The 18,062-nt window shown below is 49.2% G+C and overlaps 9 protein-coding genes across 17 annotated transcripts; 3 read left to right on the top strand and 6 right to left on the bottom strand.

The window, feature by feature from the left end:
- Positions 1-229: 229 nt before the first annotated feature.
- FVEG_05290 (hypothetical protein) lies at positions 230-3,090 on the bottom strand (the record flags this gene model as incomplete). Its single annotated transcript, XM_018893448.1, has 2 exons — positions 230-2,992; positions 3,040-3,090. The coding sequence occupies 2 exons, from the start codon at positions 3,088-3,090 to the stop codon at positions 230-232; spliced, it is 2,814 nt and encodes a 937-aa protein (XP_018750300.1).
- Positions 3,091-3,778: 688 nt separating this feature from the next.
- FVEG_05289 (enoyl-CoA hydratase) lies at positions 3,779-5,171 on the bottom strand. The gene is made up of 2 exons (XM_018893447.1): positions 4,717-5,171; positions 3,779-4,644 (listed from the first exon to the last, which is right to left on the bottom strand). Exons 1-2 carry the CDS (start codon positions 4,856-4,858, stop codon positions 3,914-3,916), a joined length of 873 nt encoding a protein of 290 aa, XP_018750299.1. The 5' UTR covers positions 4,859-5,171; the 3' UTR covers positions 3,779-3,913.
- A 514-nt stretch (positions 5,172-5,685) lies between these two features.
- On the top strand, positions 5,686-7,071 carry FVEG_05288 (hypothetical protein). The gene is made up of 4 exons (XM_018893446.1): positions 5,686-6,079; positions 6,135-6,252; positions 6,308-6,607; positions 6,658-7,071. Exons 1-4 carry the CDS (start codon positions 6,011-6,013, stop codon positions 6,741-6,743), a joined length of 573 nt encoding a protein of 190 aa, XP_018750298.1. The 5' UTR covers positions 5,686-6,010; the 3' UTR covers positions 6,744-7,071.
- A 195-nt stretch (positions 7,072-7,266) lies between these two features.
- On the top strand, positions 7,267-9,225 carry FVEG_05287 (hypothetical protein). Its single transcript, XM_018893445.1, has 2 exons — positions 7,267-7,744; positions 7,797-9,225. The coding sequence occupies exons 1-2, from the start codon at positions 7,474-7,476 to the stop codon at positions 8,948-8,950; spliced, it is 1,425 nt and encodes a 474-aa protein (XP_018750297.1). The 5' UTR covers positions 7,267-7,473; the 3' UTR covers positions 8,951-9,225.
- Positions 9,130-11,454, bottom strand: FVEG_05286 (hypothetical protein). Its single transcript, XM_018893444.1, has 2 exons — positions 9,478-11,454; positions 9,130-9,418 (listed from the first exon to the last, which is right to left on the bottom strand). Exons 1-2 carry the CDS (start codon positions 11,268-11,270, stop codon positions 9,331-9,333), a joined length of 1,881 nt encoding a protein of 626 aa, XP_018750296.1. The 5' UTR covers positions 11,271-11,454; the 3' UTR covers positions 9,130-9,330.
- A 355-nt stretch (positions 11,455-11,809) lies between these two features.
- Positions 11,810-13,041, bottom strand: FVEG_05285 (40S ribosomal protein S22). Of its 2 annotated transcripts, XM_018893443.1 has the most exons (3): positions 12,970-13,041; positions 12,524-12,706; positions 11,810-12,239 (listed from the first exon to the last, which is right to left on the bottom strand). In XM_018893443.1, the coding sequence occupies exons 2-3, from the start codon at positions 12,654-12,656 to the stop codon at positions 11,980-11,982; spliced, it is 393 nt and encodes a 130-aa protein (XP_018750295.1). In that variant the 5' UTR covers positions 12,657-12,706; positions 12,970-13,041; the 3' UTR covers positions 11,810-11,979. The 2 variants fall into 2 exon arrangements, with proteins under 2 accessions (XP_018750295.1, XP_018750294.1); XM_018893442.1 differs by having other exon boundaries at positions 12,524-13,041.
- A 51-nt stretch (positions 13,042-13,092) lies between these two features.
- FVEG_05284 (40S ribosomal protein S12) lies at positions 13,093-14,136 on the top strand. The gene is made up of 3 exons (XM_018893441.1): positions 13,093-13,236; positions 13,382-13,694; positions 13,756-14,136. The coding sequence occupies exons 1-3, from the start codon at positions 13,234-13,236 to the stop codon at positions 13,878-13,880; spliced, it is 441 nt and encodes a 146-aa protein (XP_018750293.1). The 5' UTR covers positions 13,093-13,233; the 3' UTR covers positions 13,881-14,136.
- A 7-nt stretch (positions 14,137-14,143) lies between these two features.
- FVEG_05283 (peptidyl-prolyl cis-trans isomerase PIN4) lies at positions 14,144-14,633 on the bottom strand (the record flags this gene model as incomplete). Its single annotated transcript, XM_018893440.1, has 3 exons — positions 14,144-14,161; positions 14,215-14,454; positions 14,508-14,633. 3 exons carry the CDS (start codon positions 14,631-14,633, stop codon positions 14,144-14,146), a joined length of 384 nt encoding a protein of 127 aa, XP_018750292.1.
- A 229-nt stretch (positions 14,634-14,862) lies between these two features.
- Positions 14,863-17,113, bottom strand: FVEG_05282 (hypothetical protein). Of its 8 annotated transcripts, XM_018893434.1 has the most exons (7): positions 17,024-17,113; positions 16,676-16,969; positions 16,546-16,615; positions 16,273-16,369; positions 15,680-16,220; positions 15,337-15,615; positions 14,883-15,285 (listed from the first exon to the last, which is right to left on the bottom strand). In XM_018893434.1, exons 3-7 carry the CDS (start codon positions 16,585-16,587, stop codon positions 15,075-15,077), a joined length of 1,170 nt encoding a protein of 389 aa, XP_018750286.1. In that variant the 5' UTR covers positions 16,588-16,615; positions 16,676-16,969; positions 17,024-17,113; the 3' UTR covers positions 14,883-15,074. The 8 variants fall into 8 exon arrangements, with proteins under 8 accessions (XP_018750285.1, XP_018750290.1, XP_018750284.1 ...); XM_018893433.1 differs by having other exon boundaries at positions 14,863-15,285; positions 16,546-16,969; XM_018893439.1 differs by having other exon boundaries at positions 14,884-15,285; positions 15,341-15,615; positions 16,546-16,969; positions 17,024-17,104.
- Positions 17,114-18,062: the final 949 nt, after the last annotated feature.

Below are 18,062 nucleotides of genomic sequence, written 5' to 3'. Positions count from 1 at the left end.
AGGAATAAGTTGAGCTTATAAGAGATGAAAGGGCAGTGTATTTTGGATGGTGGGGCCGCAATCGGCAATGGCGCAATACCGGCCTGTCGGTGTCGGATGACCAACTCCCGCACCGACTTCCATACGGCTTGAAGCCTGAATACCAACAAATCACTAACGCAGCCATTATATAAATAAATGCGTATTGAATTCTTGCGTATCTGTCACGGCGTCGTCAGCTCTTGCATTTTTAGGCATCCTGTTCTAACCGCACATATGGCGCTGGGAACAAGCCCCGAGTACCCATATATGCTCCAAAAAACCATTCTCCATTCACATCCTCGATCTCTTTGATCTCCGCTCCTTTTGGGAAGAGAAGCTCGTCGTCAGCTCCCGGTCTGGGGTACCATCCAAACCTCGCAGTTGCCTTCAGCCCGACTCCGCCATCAGGTGGTAAGCTCTTTGCGAAACCGCTCTCACTCGGCGCCGTTTCTGACACGTCTTTGGTGACAAGCCGGGCTAGATCTTGACCATTTTCGTGCCAAACCCATTTTTGAAGTCCTTTCTCGCGGTGTTCTGACTTTTCAGCCACCTCTGGCTTTAGTCCTTGGCCTCCTACCAAATCCTGGGCTATATATCTCCATCGCCCACTCTTCCCATCCGTAAATGCGATGACTACCATTCTATGCCCGTTAAGGCATCTCCTCCAACCCGAATGGCCATTTTCAGGGCTAATTTGCCTTTGTATAATCAAGTTTCCATAACATGAAGAACATATATCGTAATCACCTGGTGCAGCATCTGATACCAAAGAGCTTGTGCACTGATAGCAGTGGTATCGTGCTTGATTCGGCTGAATGGGCTCCTGACACAAGTCGCATCTTGTGGTGAATGACAAGTATTCGAATGGTTTGATGCTGGATGCATTAGGGCCTTTAAATATTGTTGCTGCGGTGGGTCGACCGGGCGATCTGGGAGGACTTCCAGCCCTGTGCTGATTAGACTGGGTGGCTTCGTGAGCCATTGGAAGTAAGGGATGCGTGCATGATCTTCCCTGATTTACACAGTCATTGCAGAAACCCCAGTCGCCTTCATTACATACATCGCACCGCCAATAGCACTCGTTTGTCCAAGCAGAGCATTTGGCACAGAAAGTGCCGCTTTCCAAACGATGTCGAGGATCGTCCGTTGTTAGTGTTTTTCGTCCGTCTGCCCCGCCAGGAGATGAGCGGGGAGGACGGTAACGGAGAGCGGTCAGTGTATGTGGCTGTGGTAGTGAAGCATCCCCTTTCTGCTGACGAATCTTTTCCCATTTTGAAAAAGCACCATGGCCGAACCCGAACCAGTGATGACAGCCTTTGCCAGCCCGATAACAGTTGAGGCATACATTCCACTGTCCATTGGCGCAAATGGAGCAATTGTAATGGAGCTCATATTCAATGTGCTGTTTGTTGCATCGTGAGCAGCTGACTGAAGGTTCCGGGTAGAGCTGAGACCTGGTCCTCTGGTGTCCAGAGACAGTGGGACTACTGATCGGGCTGGTTACAGTCTGATGAACAATGGCCAGATCAACCGGACGAGGTCTGTTTGCCCGACCGGCTGTTGCATCATGATGGGAGAATAGAGGAGGGACCGATGCACTTTGAGAGGTTCCTTGACGACTGGCAAACGACATATTCCCGGTATTGTTGCTGAATGAAGCCGCTTCTGTTGGGTTGGGAAACGGCACGGTGTGGATGGGTGTGCTGGTGCTGCGTCCCTCGCTGAAGCTAGGTCGGGACTGTGTTATATCGGAAGCCTGTGGCCTCGATCCCAGGTCCGTAGAGGACCGAGCAGCAGGCCTGGGCTCAGCAGTGGTCGGAAATACTGGAGTGGTAGAGCTTCGACCTCCGCTAGCAGTCCGTCTTCTAGGCCTTCGGACTGGCTCCTGGACTTCTAAGTTTGCTGAGGTTGTAGAGGTTGGGGGACGACTCCGTTCCTCTGTCTGACTCGCAGCACTGGCAGCACTTGTAGCGCTAGCAGACCGAGAATGTGGTCGAGATCTTTCTCTTGGTCGACCTCCTTCTGGGGCCAACATGCGAGGATCCCCAGCTGCTGTATTCTCGGCATATCGTGTCAATGGAGGATAGTTATTTCCGTTGTTCCTCCTCGTTTCTTGGCGTGTTCGATCCCTCTGACGGCGCCTATATGCTTCTGTGATCCTCCTGCTGAGCTCGTCGTCGCGACTCAAATCGATGTTGTCCAAATCGAGCCCATCGAGGAGACCTTCTTCCTGGATCTGTCTGGCAAAGGACTCTATTTCTCGTTCGATATCCCTCTCACTCATATCTCCCGAGCTGATTAGTGACCGAATCGATGACTGGTGCTCAATCTGGCGCTGCCTCGACTCGCTTCGTCGACGTCGTCGCTCGCCTTCGACATGGAGTTGATCAGAGCTATGCCGACCTCCCTCGTCAACTCGTGGGCGACGGCTTCCTCGTGGTTGATGGCGGCTATCGACGCTTCTATCTCTACCCCGGTCCCTCTCCCTGTCTCTGCTTGTCCTTCTGTTGTCCGCGGATCGGCTCTCACGCCTCCGCCGTGTCCTTGGTGGCCCCGAAGATACTCCCGCCTCTTGTAAACTCAGTTCTCGAACCTCCTCCATCAACCTTCTGTCTTCAGCGTCGATGCGCCGCTCATCCGCTGTTCGATGTGTATTTATCGTTGGAAGGACTTGGTCGCCGGGTTTATACTTCTTTGCCATCTCTTCCTTCTCTGCTGCTGAACGATCCTTGCCAGGGCTTGCTGCTATAAACATATCCAAGAGAGTGACGACGGTCGCATTATGTTGGGTCGTTCGTACAGGAGCCCGACATGATGGGCATGTAAAAATGTTTGTACCGGGAGCAGGCGGGTTTGGCCCCCGCTCGGCCGTCGCAGCCTGAAAAGTAAACCATTCCTTCAGACAGGCACCGCAAAAGGTGTGAAGGCAATCAAGAAGAGTCAAAGGTTGGTATAGGAGCTCCGTGCAGATCTACACACAAGGTCAGACTTTGGAGACAAAAAGGCGGGGAGATTTACAGAGCACGTCAGCTCCTTTTCCAAGTCCAAGCCAGCGTTCGTGGGCTCCATTCATGATATTTGGTTAGTCCCGGCCCATGATTGGGATGAAAATAGCATGCGTGTGAAGAAAAAAGGTTGTGCCGAAGAAAATATGTTGATCGAAGGTAAAGGGATCACTGATGTTGGTTTGTTGGCTAGGAAAGCTACCATCCATCCAATACGCCAGCTACCTGTACCATGTTACTAACTACCTTACCTTACTCCTATGCCTTAGTTAGTACCTAGTGACCTCCATTAGGTGCCTGTCCCTGTCTGCCTGTCTAGCCTGTTAGTACTAACCTCCATATTAGTACTCTGTAGGTGTGAGTGGGTGGCGGGGCCGGTCAAGGCGTTAAGACTCTCTGCCAGGGATTACCAGAAATAGCTGTTCACGACAACACACGGTTTTTGGTACAGGCTGTATCTAGAGATATGTTGGCTGTTGGGCCACATCATACCCTAAAAAGGGAAGAAAAATCTGCAAATGAGGGCGAGCATATATGTATAGGTGCTTGCGGGGGTGTTTTAAGACATCCACGGATCCATTGGATTGTTGCATTATCATCGCACAAAGCCGTCCCGAACCTTTGATGCATTGCAACCCCATGTGAACTCGCGAACATTTTTCTACTTTATTCTTTCTTTTGGATATAGTCGGCTCAAGTATGTTCCGTACCGCAAATTACGGCCAGCTCCCTAGGCAACTGGTATCTGTACCTGTGAACAACTATCTCAATCTCACTTGTTAGTAAACAAATGGACGTCGTGGCGGTTTTCATATCTACAGGAGCCTTTTGCATTCCTATTTTCATATAATCGCCGCAAAGGCACATTGTTAAATTACATATAGCGCTTATGAGTGGCTCCACTCAGCCTTCTTCTTTTCTGCGAATGCCTTCATGCCAATCTTCTGATCTTGACTACCAAACAAGCTGTGGAAGACCCGCCTCTCATACTCGACACCGTCACGCAGAGCCAAATCCTGGCTCTTGTTAACAACCTCCTTGGCGGCTTGAACAGCCACCTTGGAGTAGCCAGCAATTGTCTCGGCTGTCTTGAGCGTCTCTTCCATCAGAGCCTCATGCGTGGGAAAGACCCTGGCAGCTAGTCCCCATTTCTCGGCATCGACACCAGAAAGCGACTTTCCGGTCAGAATGAGTTCCATTGCCTTTGACTTGCCGATGGCACGAGTAAGGCGCTGACTACCACCAGCTCCGGGAACAGTCCCGAGCTTGATCTCTGGTTGGCCGAAGTTCGCATTCTCTGTACAATAGATGAGATCACACATCATGGCGAGCTCGCAGCCTCCACCAAGGGCATGCCCTGAGACTGCAGCGATTATTGGCTTTTTCACCTGAGTGGTGAGGTCTGACCAGGACTCGATGAAGGACTTGGTGTAAGCTTCGGCGAAGGTAAGAGGGGCCATCTCCTTGATATCAGCACCAGCTGCAAACGCCTTTTGGGAGCCGGTTAAAATGATGACTGACGTATCGTCCGCCACATTAAATTCAAGAAGAGCCTGGTTGAGCTCTTTGATAAGGGGCGTGCACAGGGCGTTGAGGGCCTTGGGACGGTTCAAGGTAACTAGGTAATCATCGTCAGATACTGTTTGATATACCAACCCGAGAAATTGCATTGTTTCAGTATCATTCATACCTTGTCCAACACCGGGCTTGGGTTGAGAAACCTGGATATACTCATAAGTCCCCGAGCTGTAAGCTCGAGCAACGCGAGGAAGAGTAGGCCTTTGGAAGGCCACCCGACCTGCCACTGGTCTCATGCAGCGGAAAGCGTTCATTGTGATACTAGAGAATGGATATAATGAGAAAGAGAGTGAATGATCAATGTTGTAATGTAAACCCGTTATCTGTTGGTTCCACAACTGAAGGAGTTGGTACGGTTACTATTGTATCAGTTAAGAATCTGATCAGTGAGGAGCTATAATAAGTATTGGGTCTGCACTGATAACCGGGAGCTTAAGCTTCCCCAGTGACGCAACAGAGCCGAGGATAACATGGGCCGCCCATACCCATGGCAAAGCCGACAGCCAGATTTATGCTTGAGCGTCACGTGAGAGGTCGATCTAAGCACCTTGACAACTCGTGGTTAAGATGGGAACTCCTCCAACTCGACTCGTTGATAGTCTCTTCCACAAATAGTCTATTGATGATGCAACGGAGGTAGTGGCCAAGCCACGCCCTGCAAGTTTCTGTTCGCTAATGGTAGGTAGAGGAGCAAACGGAATGATATTGCCTTCGGTAAGTATCTAGATACGGAGTACAGTACCTAGAATAAAGCATAAATCGCAGCTTTTAGATAGATCTGTCATCCAGGTAGCGCTGATGAATTAAACTGTGCCTCTGTGCAGAGTACCTAGGTAGTAGATAAGTAATATGGAGTTGAACCTCTCCTCCGTACTCTGTATCCGTACGCTGAGTACATACAGTATGAGCTTTCTTACAGGGAGGGGTAGGCAACTCGACGCGACGCGACGATAGCCCGATGATTAGAGACTGCGCCACATTAGCATGTGGGGTCAAGGGGCTCTTCTCAGATCGCTCAGCAGCTATCCGGCTGAATCACCAATAAGATCATAGGCTAACTACCAGTTTCAGGGAGGCCACCAAACAAAACTGCCTGTCAACGGTTCGTCAAGTCCTCCTTTGTTCGGTAAAGGACCGGGGAATTGATTAGCCTTGCCTAGGTACCAAAAGCTTAACAAACCTTACGTGGCTGCATCGCCAGAAGTCCAAAGTTGGAAGTCCTGGCCCCCCAATCGCAAATTCGCCATCACTTCTTTTTTTCTCTTCCCGTCAACTTCGGCCTTTGTCACGGCATTGTACTCATTGTCCCACACAATTGCACTTGATTATTCCATTCGAATAATTTGCGCCCCCTCCCCATTATATATCCCGATTGACAACGGTCGACCGATCCTCTTCTTCACAAGATGAATGCGCCAGAGCCTGAGCAGACCCCTTTCGAGGCTGTCAGCGTCCATACCTCGAGGCTTCAGCGAGTATGTCCCTCGAAATAGACTGTTTATGCATTGCGACCCTCTGACACCGGATTAGAAATACCAAGCTTTGCTGGACCAGTCGACCCCTTTCGTCCTCTACCGATGGGTCGGTACTGTCGTCTGTCTCCTCCTCTTCTTTCTTCGAATCCTTCTTGCGCAAGGCTGGTATATCGGTAGGCTCGAACCTGCAAATCACACTCCTGAATCATCTTACTTACAACTGCGCAGTTGCCTATGCGCTCGGTATTTATCTTTTAAACCTGTTTCTGGCTTTCCTGCAGCCCAAGTTCGACCCCTCCAACGAAGAGGCCGACAATGAGATGGAGGACGGCTCTGTGGGCACTCTTCCCACTAAGCAGGACGAGGAATTCAAGCCCTTCATTCGCCGACTTCCTGAGTTCAAGTTCTGGTACTGGGCCACCCGAGCTATCATCATCAGCTTCTTCTGCAGTTGGTTTGAGATCTTTAATGTGCCAGTTTTCTGGCCCGTTCTGGTCATGTACTGGTTCATCCTCTTCTTCCTGACCAGTAAGTTCTTTATGACATGGGATGAAATTCCCTATATTAATTGTTTCTAGTGCGCAAGCAAATTCAGCACATGATCAAGTACCGCTACGTACCCTTTACTGTCGGTAAGAAGAACTACGCCAAGAACAACTCGTAAACAGACGCCACTTCCGGGATACTTTTCTTCAGCACAGCGGGCATCTCCGTTGAATGAGTGCCCGTGTGCGTTGTATAAACAAGACGGCCAGCTTTATTAAGCGACACAATAATGCGATGCGTGTTCCAGGGCGTGTATTTCAATTACGAGGGGAAATTAACTGGTGACAACTCACATAGGGGATTGGCAATAAAGAAAGGAATTGGGTCGTGTGATACCAACGAACCTTAGCTATAGACTTGGACGGATCTGGGGGGCCATGACAAACAGACCAGATGAATTATTTAATGAAAATGACCATCATATGAATAACAGAGTATGACCGAGCTCTTCAGTATAACGCTTTGTGCAGGTTGATCGTGGCATTATGGCTAAAGTAATTAGGTGAGAACACGTTAAGGATGTTTGTCCTCCCCAAAAACCGTTTTTCTGCATTATTAATTCTTTTTCTGGGTTTCATTGCTGTCTACTGTTTAAGCATTTGGAGTAAGTTTCATGAGGAAGCCTTAATTAGTGGCTACGCCAAACGTGGAGCCTGGCTGGACAAGGCCAGCCTCGCGCCGCAATTCTGATCCAATATCTTTAACCTCGAAACTCAGCCGCGCTCGCGCTTAAGCTTCTCCATCAAGCCGAACTCACAAAAGGATCGCGCGCCGACACCCTTCAAATACATCACGACTTCACACACTCATCAAAGTCTTCCTCGGCGCGCATTGTCAGTTCGACCAGCATGTCATCTTCTGCGCCTCGCACAGGCGAGCGCATGGTTCACCAGGACTTCATCGCACGCATCCGATTCTCCAATGCGCTCCCTCCACCACCCCATCCTCCTAAGCTGCTCGACATACCTAATACCGGCCTTGCTAGCGGTCAATATACGACGCCGGGCTTTGCTTCGCGCCTCGCAAGGGAGCAGCCGCTCAATATTGAGGCAGATGCTGAACTGGGAATGCCCCTTGACTTGGTCGGCATGCCTGGTGTTTTCGATGGCGATGAGCGATGTAGGTTGGCTGTTCATCGTGTTTTGACCTCACAAAGCTGACGCCTCCCCAGCTATTCAGGCCCCTCCTCATCCACCCGCTCTTCATCCTCATGATCGACCCCTTCTAAGACCCATCGCCGCTCTGGGAAAACACAAGGTCGCAGAAGCCAATGTTTCCTTCCTTCGCCGGACAGAATACATATCTTCCACGGTCACAAAGCGACAAGATGGCGCTGTACCCCGTGCTCTACTCACTAAAGCCAACAAGAATCGACGCATCCCGGAGCCTGCAGCCGATGCTCCTCACGTCATTAAGCGAAAGATTGACAAGGGCTTCGATATTGCTGAGCAGGAGTTTAAAGACCCCAAACGCGCCAAACACCCAAGCAAAAGAAATCTCAAGGTTGTCGATGTGTCGCCTTTCATCCCAGATCTTGAGGCTTTCCCCGACTCGGGCGCGTACGTTACGATCAAATTTCACCAGAACCCTGTGGTCAGCACCAAGGATTATGACAGACGTCTCCTCAGTGGTTTGTTCCGGCCCATTGATCGGACTGCCGAGGAGGAGGAAGCGTACGAGGCAGCTGTGGCAGCTCACGAGCAAGATCCTGAAAACAACCCCAAGCCTCAGAACTGGATGAATTTTGACTATTACTTGGCGGCAACTCCTGACGTGGGGGATCGTTTCCGTCGCAAGTTCGATGTCGAGGATGCCGACCACAACGAAGACGAACTCTACACTCATGACTCCGTCAATGGTGGATGCTTCCAATACAACCGGCTCAGAGCGTACGAGACAGCTCAGGAGACCAATTACGACCATGAGACCAAGTTCGACGCAGAAGTTCTCCTGGCTTACAACGAAGACACTTTCTATCCCAACCAGAAGGCTGTATACTACTATCCTGTTATGCAAAAATCTGTGATTCGACCCCAGCGAACAAAGAACATTGCGCGAAACATTGGTATTACCGATGAGGAGCAAGTTGTTGACCAGCTCGACGTCACCGTCGAAGATCCAAGAGAGGATATCCGCGACATGATCAAGACACATCGCGACCACCCCCTCGGCACTGGACAGGCCGATGAGGAAGAAGGAAATGAGGAGCAGCACGACGGCCAGGATGCTGAAGGCGAGGAAGAAGGAGAACACCACAGCCCAGCAGCCCGTCGTTCGAGGTCGGCCTCTGAAGAACATGATGCCGAAGGAGAAGACGAGGAGTAAACGGTATTTGGTCGTGATGCATATAACTAAGACGAAAGCGGTGTGCTCTTCAGCAAGTGAGATCAAAGGCATATGTCCTTCATGCGGCATTTGCCCAGAGATGATTGAGAGTTGCGAGGACAGAAATGGCATGTATTTGGTGAACAAGATCATCGTGGCGTACAGTTTGCAATTTTTAATCGTACATCTGAGGCGTAATAAAATTATACCATATTCAAAATAATATACACACGTATGATTCCCTCACTCCTTTGAAACACCAGTACCTGTGGTGGTAATATGAACATTGATGCCGTTTCCAGTGGTATAAGTGCCTTTCGCTATGCTCCGAACCCATATGCGTATATGTCATTCACGCAGCCTATTCATTCATTCATTTATCAACTCTCAGCCTTTGGTAGCTTCATATTGGCGCTACGGCTATCATAACCAATTACTTCTCTCTTATCGTCTATCACTCGAGCATACCTGTGTCCTGTTAGCATCAAAATGGAAATGATCAAAGTATACGCTACTATTGCACTTACTCAAGCATGAGGCGGAAGAACCATGCTTCCATGTCAACCTGACGAAGAGCCTGGTTGGCCCATTCTCGACTAGCAGCCGCAATACGCTCGCCTTCTTCACGGCCAGCTCCCTCGCTCTCAAGGAATCGAACTGTCTCAAGCCAGTCATCTCCCTGAATACTCAGAGGTACATAGTGTGCCCACGGCTTGAGCCACTCAGCGTGCCACTCGCGGAATACCGCGAGTTTGAATGTGAGGCTGCGACTGCGAAGGAAGGCAGTGAAGCGACCGGAAAAGGCGTTTCCATCCATATCAAGGAGATACTTGTATGACCAAGCATCTTGCTGATCTACAGCCTCGGTGACATTGAAAAAAGCCCGCTGCGCCTCGCAGTCACCTTGGTCACATTGTCCAATGTGAGAAAAGTGCACATCCATCATCTCGTTGTAGTCGCCGCGCGGGACCTCCCTGGTCGCCCAGGAACGGTCGTCTTGCTTAGTGAGGATATGAGCCTGGTCGCGCGCGTTAATTTTCTGTACAAGACGTTGACGGTGCTGGTGTCTCCAACGGCCATTGCGGCTGTACCCTCCGGTGGTCGAGCCGCGCCAGTATAGCTTGCTCTCCTTCTTAACCCACTCCATGTCCATGTCCTCATCGTATTTTACCATGCCGGCCCAGTCCCAGGGAGACGGGTATACAAGGTCGCTGTAAGAAGAAATCTTAGACTGGGAGAATATGGGAAACAAATCCTGGACAATTCTATATGTATTGGGTCCACCGAAGAAGCCAAAGTTGGATTTGAGGCTGGGCGATAGGCAGATGTCTGACATGGCTGTCGTATTGTAAACAAAGCCAAGATCACTCATGCCGTACCTATTTCTATAGTCCACAGCCTCTTCCTCCTCGAGACATCGAGCTGGAGTATCTGGCGGACACGACAGGCGAGAATGAGACCAGGTTGATTGATGGGCAAAAGAGTTGAAGCGTGTGTGACTTATCTCGTCGAAAGACTTTCCATCAAATAACTCCGAGTTCGTTTGAGTGAAGTCGTTGGCGAGTTGTGGTTTCGCTAACGCTGCGGGCATGTTCTGCTCTTTGGCTATTTTCACTAACCTCGTCAGGTCCTCATGTGTAAGGATAACGCGGGACTCGTCGTGAAAGTTGAATGCCAGGTCCATATCTGGAAGGTACTTGAGAAATTTGCCCATCATCCTCTTGGTGGCATTTTGCTGCCATTCAACGCCATTTTGAATATAAGTGATCCTGTGGTCTCGAATAGATACTCCAATCAACCCGTTATCAAACCCCAATGCCTCTCTGGCTCGAGCCCGGATAGTCTTGGGTTTTAGTCCCCAGAATGGAGTGATCAGATCATGAATTGTGTTGAACTCGTCTATCAATTTGACGTCGTTATCTTTTGCAAATCGAAACCACTCGTCGAAAAGAGGTGGCGGTGGAATACCATATCGACGACGGTACTCCTGAACAGCCTCTTCAAGCGTCTTGGACTGTCGGCCCCTGGTTTTTCTAAACTCCTCTTGAGCATTCCTTGCAAGATATCCTATAGGATGCACTCCTGGAGTGGAAACCTTTCTTGGTTCGGCGCTTCCTTGAACAAGTTCATCCTGTGGCGCTGATCCTGGAGTTGTTGATGGCTCTATGGGTATTCGAGTTTGAGTTTGGATTTGAATTTCTTTTGTGTGTTTTTGTGATATTCCCAAGAGACTATACGCGCAGAAACAAAATAATGTTAGAGCAGTGATAGACAGGAGTTGACGCCGTTGAGAGGCGCGAAACGTCAAGAGGGGGATCATGTTTATAGTTGGCTTCTCGGTCAAACAGAAAGCTAAATGGTCATGGTAAGAAGTATGTTGAAAAGTTCCATCGGCTCGATGATACAAAAGTATCTGCTGCTAAAAGAATTCAACTACGAAGTCTGGCAGTCATGAACTCATTACCAGTCATTATGTCGTCTCAGCGCGAAGCGGCAGATTGACATTGACCTTGAGACAAAGTACGGAGTAGGGGATTGGTGTTGGCTGCATCCATTTTAATTGGTTGACCGTCCAAAAAGAAAACAATAGCTCGACAGGGACGTTGTTGGCACAACGACTTAACTACCTAAGTAGGTATTGGATCACCATGCCGAGGAAAAAATGGACAATAATTTTCCAGACATAACCAATATGGAATTATCAGGCCGCATTCCAAAGGCATGCCTCTTGTCACTAATAAAATTTCATTACTGGAATTATAACCAGAGCAATATTATGGGTGGATTGTACCGCCCAAAGTGGGTACAACGTCAGGCAGGAGCATGGGCACATTTGTCTTTACTTTCACATCATGTGCAGGGAGTCTTGAGTCTGAGCATCTCGCATAGGTTCAATTCTTGTGCTCGCGTGTGCGATAAGCGACGTTGCTATCAATCGCATCGGTCATAGTCATCATCATCCTGCCTCAACGCCGAGAATGCCCTGTGTAGTTTGTAGAAATCACTTTTTGATTGGTATCCCGTCCCATTTAGTAGAAGAAGCCAATGATCTTGCCAGAAACGTGCTTGCGTCGGGCCTCCTCGTGGTCCATGATACCAGCTGAGGTTGTGAGGATGACATAGCCGAACTGACGGGCAGGGAGCAGCTTGACAACCCACTTCTCGAGCTCAGAGAGGCGGACGTTGTAGCGGGGGGAGATGACACCAGTCTTGTTCAGGCGGCCGTTGAGCTGGACGACAATCTTGCCGGATCGGTGGTCGTCGACCTCCTCGAACTCTCCGATATATCCTGGTGATCGAGTCAGTAATGTTTCGAGAGACTAAACGTTAGACATCATGGGTATAAAGAATCCGAAAAACGTGTAAGATCTCCGAGTTTGAATCTATCGGCAACTTATAGGGGCTGGGTCTTGGTGCAGTATCGACCGTCGCCCTAGTTATCATGCCGAACAAGGAGATCAAGAGTTGTCGACGACTCATGGTAGTTAGATCATGGTCAAGAGCCACTACCAAATATTGTCATATCGAATGGCGAAGGATACAAAAAATGAAAAGAAAAATTCCGAGACATACCGTGGCGCTGCATGACCTGGAGGAACTTGATAATGACCTTGGAAGAAGGTCGGATCAGGACCTGGCGCTTGCCAGCCTTCTCGGCGTTGTTGATGGCGTTGAGCGCATCGTGGAGGACGGAAGTGCGAACCATTTTGGTGGAGTTTTGAGGAGATTCTCAAGTCGGGACGGGAAATGAGGTATCTGGAATGAAATATGGTTGTTAGCCTTTCCAAGGCTCAAGAGCGAGGAGAGTGCCCTCAACGATCGATCGCGAGGGTTCTGCCGCCCAGTGCTGAAGAGGAGAAGCGTATCGTGGACCTGTCGCCAGCCGTGAATAGAACCCGGCCATTGTTGAAAGATCGGCTCACGTATAACGACGCCCTCGATTGCTCTCCCTTGCCACGGTGAATAGCATCATCCTTCTGGATTCGAATCGCTGCGAGCCAGTTTCGTAGGATACATACCTCGAAGATTTACTTGGTCGATTTGATGAGGACTACAAAGTAAAGGAGCGCGGATAAGAAAGAAAAAAAAAAGGGAAGGTGTAGCGTGTGGATAGTGGGTCCGTGCACTTGCCCTAAGTGCACACTCGGTCGTCTAGATTTCGGCAAATCGACGTGGAACTAAACGAAGACATTTCCAGATCACGACTCTACCCCCCCTTCCAACTTTTCCTTGATACACATAGAAATCTTCGAGGATCGCCCGACAAGAAAATACTATCCAAGATGGTGAGTTTTTGAAGTCTTGCCGCCCCTTGTCGCCAATTGCGCTGTAGAGGCCTTGCAACTGCAACCTCGAACGGATGCCAATTCGTGATGGTGGGGGAAACACCGAAAATCGAAAAAGATGTTGGCTAACGTTTTCTCGTGGCAGTCGGACGTAGAAGACAACACCCCCGAGGTCGCCGATGTTGTTGAGGTTTCCGGCGATGCCCCCAAGGGCCAGATGTCCATTCTCGACGCTCTCAAGGGTGTCCTGAAGCTCTCTCTTATGCACGACGGTCTCGCTCGTGGTCTCCGTGAGGCTTCCAAGGCCCTCGATCGCCGACAGGCACACATGTGTGTCTTGAACGAGAACTGCGAGGAGGAGGCCTACAAGAAGCTTGTTGTCGCTCTCTGCAACGAGCACAACATCCCCTTGATCCAGATCCCCGACGGAAAGCAGCTCGGCGAGTGGGCCGGTCTCTGTAGGTTTTGCCTTGTGGAATCAACTTTGGTCTAGATTGGTTTACTAACGAATACATACAGGCGTTCTTGACCGTGAGGGTAACGCCCGCAAGGTCGTCAACTGCTCTTGCGTCGTCGTCAAGGACTGGGGTGAGGAGTCTCAGGAGCGATCTATCCTTCTCAACTATTTCCAGACTGAGCAGTAAGGGCTTTTAAACGGTGTAGGATGTGAAGGGAGAGGATTAGAGGTGCGGACTTGACTTTATTTCGAGACCGCTCGACATGACTTTTCGCTTGTACTCTAGCCACTTCGGTTGGCATCTAAAACGGTTTAGGCCTCATATCTCATGGCCATGTCGCATTTGAGAGGAATAAAAAAAAAATTTGGGCATCAAATTAGATTCTCAACCTGTCTCTTGTGTTGCTGTTGTAACGGTCATACCGGATTGACGTGACTATGCTCTGCCGTCTACTTTCGTCCCTCGACCTCCCATAATGTTAATCTCGGATCAATACTTGTGCAATAGGTCGTGAGCTTACCATGATGATATGATATCCAAACTCGGTCTTGCACTCTACAAATTTTGGACAGGCGGTCGTGCTGGGCTCAAGAGCAAAAGCCACCTCCTCAAACTTGGGGTCCAAGCTACCCTTGGTCTTCCACCCCAGTGAACCACCTTGCCTTGCCTTGTCTTCTGAGTACTCCCTTGCAACCTCATCGAATTTGAGGCCGTCGTTCAACTTTGTCAGAGCCTCCTCCTTCTTGGCGTGTTTCTCGCACTATGCACTCCTCGGTCAGTATGTCAATTGGGCAACACTTGTGTGAAACGCACCAGAATGTGACGGACGTTGATGCTCTGGGCACCTTTAGATTTGCCGCCAGAGTCTTTTGCATCTTTACCCTTGTCTGCCTTGCCCTTGCCTCCCTTGTCGGCACCTTTCTTGTCGTTTTTGCCCATGTTGTTTGCGAGGATGTCATGTAAGAGGAGCAAGGTACCACAGCTGTAGTGGCGGCGGTGGGTTGGAACTTAGGTGCTGTAGATGACATGCCCCGCTGTACCTACCTAGGTCAATCCCTTGAAAAGCTTTCCTTCCATATTGTCTTGTGTCGACGCGGAACCCCTCCATCAGTTGAGGCACTCAATCGACTCATTTCAACACCTCCAAAACTACCTAGCACCTAGGTGGGTGGGAATGGAACTGACAATGTCAGAGGTCTCTAATTAAACGTTACCATTATAATGCTATGAACTAGTCTTGTAAGCCAATTGATGCAGCGTAGCCTTCACCCCAAATCAATAAAGGCCTGCTTTCTTGATCTGATAACCCAACGAGTTTCGGAAGTCATGCGACCTCTGATACTCCTCCCGGTCGACTTTCTCTTGTGCCATTTCTAACTTCTAGTTGAGAAGAGCCTTGTTTCCCTTGTGCTTTTTGATCGCCTCGCCCTCGTATTTCTCATAAAGCTCCCAGTCATCCATCTCAGATGGGCGGGGTACATGCAAAATATCCTCTATTGGTACCTGATCCTCAACTCTTTCCAAAGTAAGCATCATATGGTGCCGGTCGCTGACTTCATTAAACCATTGACTATATCGGCGTATCGTATATCTGGCGCCTTATTAGCGAGTAGGAGCCGTAGGAAAGGCCATGATAACCTACAAACCATCATACCGAATGCCGACCTTTGGTGCATATGGGCTTCTAAGGTGATGGCCTCGCAGGATTCGAAAGGTAGCTCCCACTTGAGATATGAGTGACACATGTATGTCAGTAATTCTTCCCTGTCTGACATATTTCAGAGTTCCGTCCCCTTCATTGATTTTCTCTTGCCCTGTGAGCAACGGTAATGCGGCAACTCCATATTTGCCCTTGGTAGGTCTCTCGCGAGCACTACCAACGATACCATCCCGATGCGCGCAAGCCAAGTTGAGCCACCAACTGCATTTCTAGCGTGAGTAATCTTCAAAAAGTTTCGACTGCTACGGGGGTCGGGTCTTCTTACTGCCCAGGCTCGATTTCCAGATTACCCTCCAGCTCTGACAAGGTCTTACCTTCTTTGGCTTGCCAGCGTTCCTCTGAATTGTCTGCATTGGGGTTCAGAGCCACATCCCTGAGTCGTCCCGTTTTGGGGAGATCTCGGTAGCGGTTTTGCTCCATATTGAAGTAGGGACCCCGAAACCTTTCAACCCATTTCCGTTCCAATGCCTCTGCTCTTTCGACGTCTTTTGAAAATCTAATAGGTACCCTTGGGTGGCGATATTTGGGATCGATGAGATCTGATATAAGCTTGTCAAGGTGCGTGTCTCGTATAGTCTCGAATTCTATTGCGCGATTGTAGTGCTCCTCGTCTCTTAGCAGTGCCGCGAGAAACCCCATGGCTTCTTCCCACCTGTCCTCGGGACGTCCTTCATGCAGGCTAATGCGAATGGTGTCGCACAAGTCAAGAAGCACAGCTGTATCGTAACCAGCTCTAGATGGAAGACGGTGAGGCTCAGGTTGTTTCCCTTTTGCGAACTCAGAAGGCTCATGGCTGGGCTCTTCGTCTACGTGCTGTAAGTAGATCCGCATCATATAGCAGTGTCCGGGTTAGCTCACCTTGGTGGGGAGGCATGAAGTCACCCGGGTCTTCACCTTGACTCCAGCGTTCACGATGCTCACGACCGTGGCGACGAAATACGGCAGACAAGGGTGCCTGTAAGCAATGAAATTAGCGTTATGGATGAATGGGGAAGCGTTTAGTAATATGGCCGAGAGGTGCCATGCAAAATAAAACGAATTGGCGCAATATTGAAGCATTCAGTAGGATGTAGTGAACGAATTGTTTGTGACGGCCCATACAAAAATGGATATCCGTTGGTCCTTCCTTACCTTGTAAATGTCCCGTGTTGAACCGCTTCTTATTACAGGCATCTTGATCGTGGATCGTTCCTGGGTCACTCTTCAGTTGCACTTGCGTTATGATGACAGACAGAACAGATGATCTTTCGAAGCTGCGTACGACAGAGTCTTTCCCGATCTTTATCTTTACGGCTCATGATTGACATGTCAATTGCGGGCCCAATGCAGTCAACCGTAGAAGCGAGAAGTGGTTGGAAGAGAACTCGAGCAGAGAGGAGAAATGGGAATAGACAATTCGGGATGATAAAAATAACCAAAAAACCAGCAAAGAGTGTGTTGGTGTTGCTCCTCACTCTTCCCCTCGATAATAACTAAGGGAGATTTTTCAAAGTGGCCGAAATTTGGAGGAGGGGAGGTTGGATCACGCCTTGTCGTGTGCAAACGATCCTTGCAGCTAGCAATAGACCAATAAGTGACTATCATCACCGATCAGCCGGGGAGGTCTCACAGTAAAGTAAGTGGTCTAAGTCATAGCAGCTAGGTAAGTACTTGGGTAGGTAGGTAGTTAGGTGCAGAGAGAAAAGGTTAGTTGAACTTGTCATGCGGGCTAGTTACTCACCAAGCGTCTACTTAGTGACTCGTACAAGGGAGGGGTTCCTGAGATGATGAGGAGGCATGTTTGTTAGTGATCTCTTAGGGTAGGTAGGTAGCTATGATTGTCCGCTCTTCCAAGGCGGCAATCAGGATGCAGCATAAGTAACAGAATACCGGAGTGCTCCATGCCACATGAACTGTTCGTCCTGAAAAAGTCTGCTTATAATTTGTCAACCTCCAGCATGAATCGCTAGACTGCCTCATGTTGTTCGCGGGTTAGAGATATGAATTCCAACACTACTAACCTACGCCTTTACGTTGTAATTATCTACGTGTTCCCCTAAAGAAAGCCGTGGCTACCTTCAGCCTACCTCATTGTCGCGCACATCCTCCAGTGTCGCTACAATGAGATGTTGAGTCCGCGACAAGCTACCTAGGTTGGTAATATGGTAGATCAAAGTTATATGCTTCTTAAAATCCAAGGTAGATGTAAAGAATAGAAATATTAGCTACAAGTTCCACCCCTCAGGGAACATGAAAATTCCGAACTTAAGTTAAGTAGTACAAAACGATTGGTCTTAAGACCTATTATATCAAGTCTACATCACCTTAATAAAATTACTTGAGCCTTTTTGCTGCTCGCAATAGGGTTGGGATACAGGTGACGATTCTTCATGCCTCACCTTGCCTCCACCATATGCATACTACTAAGCTGGTCTTGCTTGAGACGGAGGTCGAGAAAACTTATGATAAGCATCAAGCTGCCATGATAAAACCAGAAATAGCCATATTAAGATAGCGCATAATTTCTTGATATCTGTCCTCTCGCCTGTTCGACTTTTCGGCAGCCTGGTAAACAACCAGTTTTCAACAAGAGCCTGCCCTCTGTTAGTTTGATAAATACTCATCTTCGACCGCCTGCCTTTTGAGGCGCCGCGCCATATTCTGGCTGG

Source organism: Fusarium verticillioides, chromosome 3 (assembly GCF_000149555.1).
Source record: "Fusarium verticillioides 7600 chromosome 3, whole genome shotgun sequence".
NCBI lineage: Eukaryota > Fungi > Ascomycota > Sordariomycetes > Hypocreales > Nectriaceae > Fusarium > Fusarium verticillioides.
Note: the sequence above shows the minus strand (reverse complement) of the source record. Positions and strands in the feature narration are given on the sequence as shown.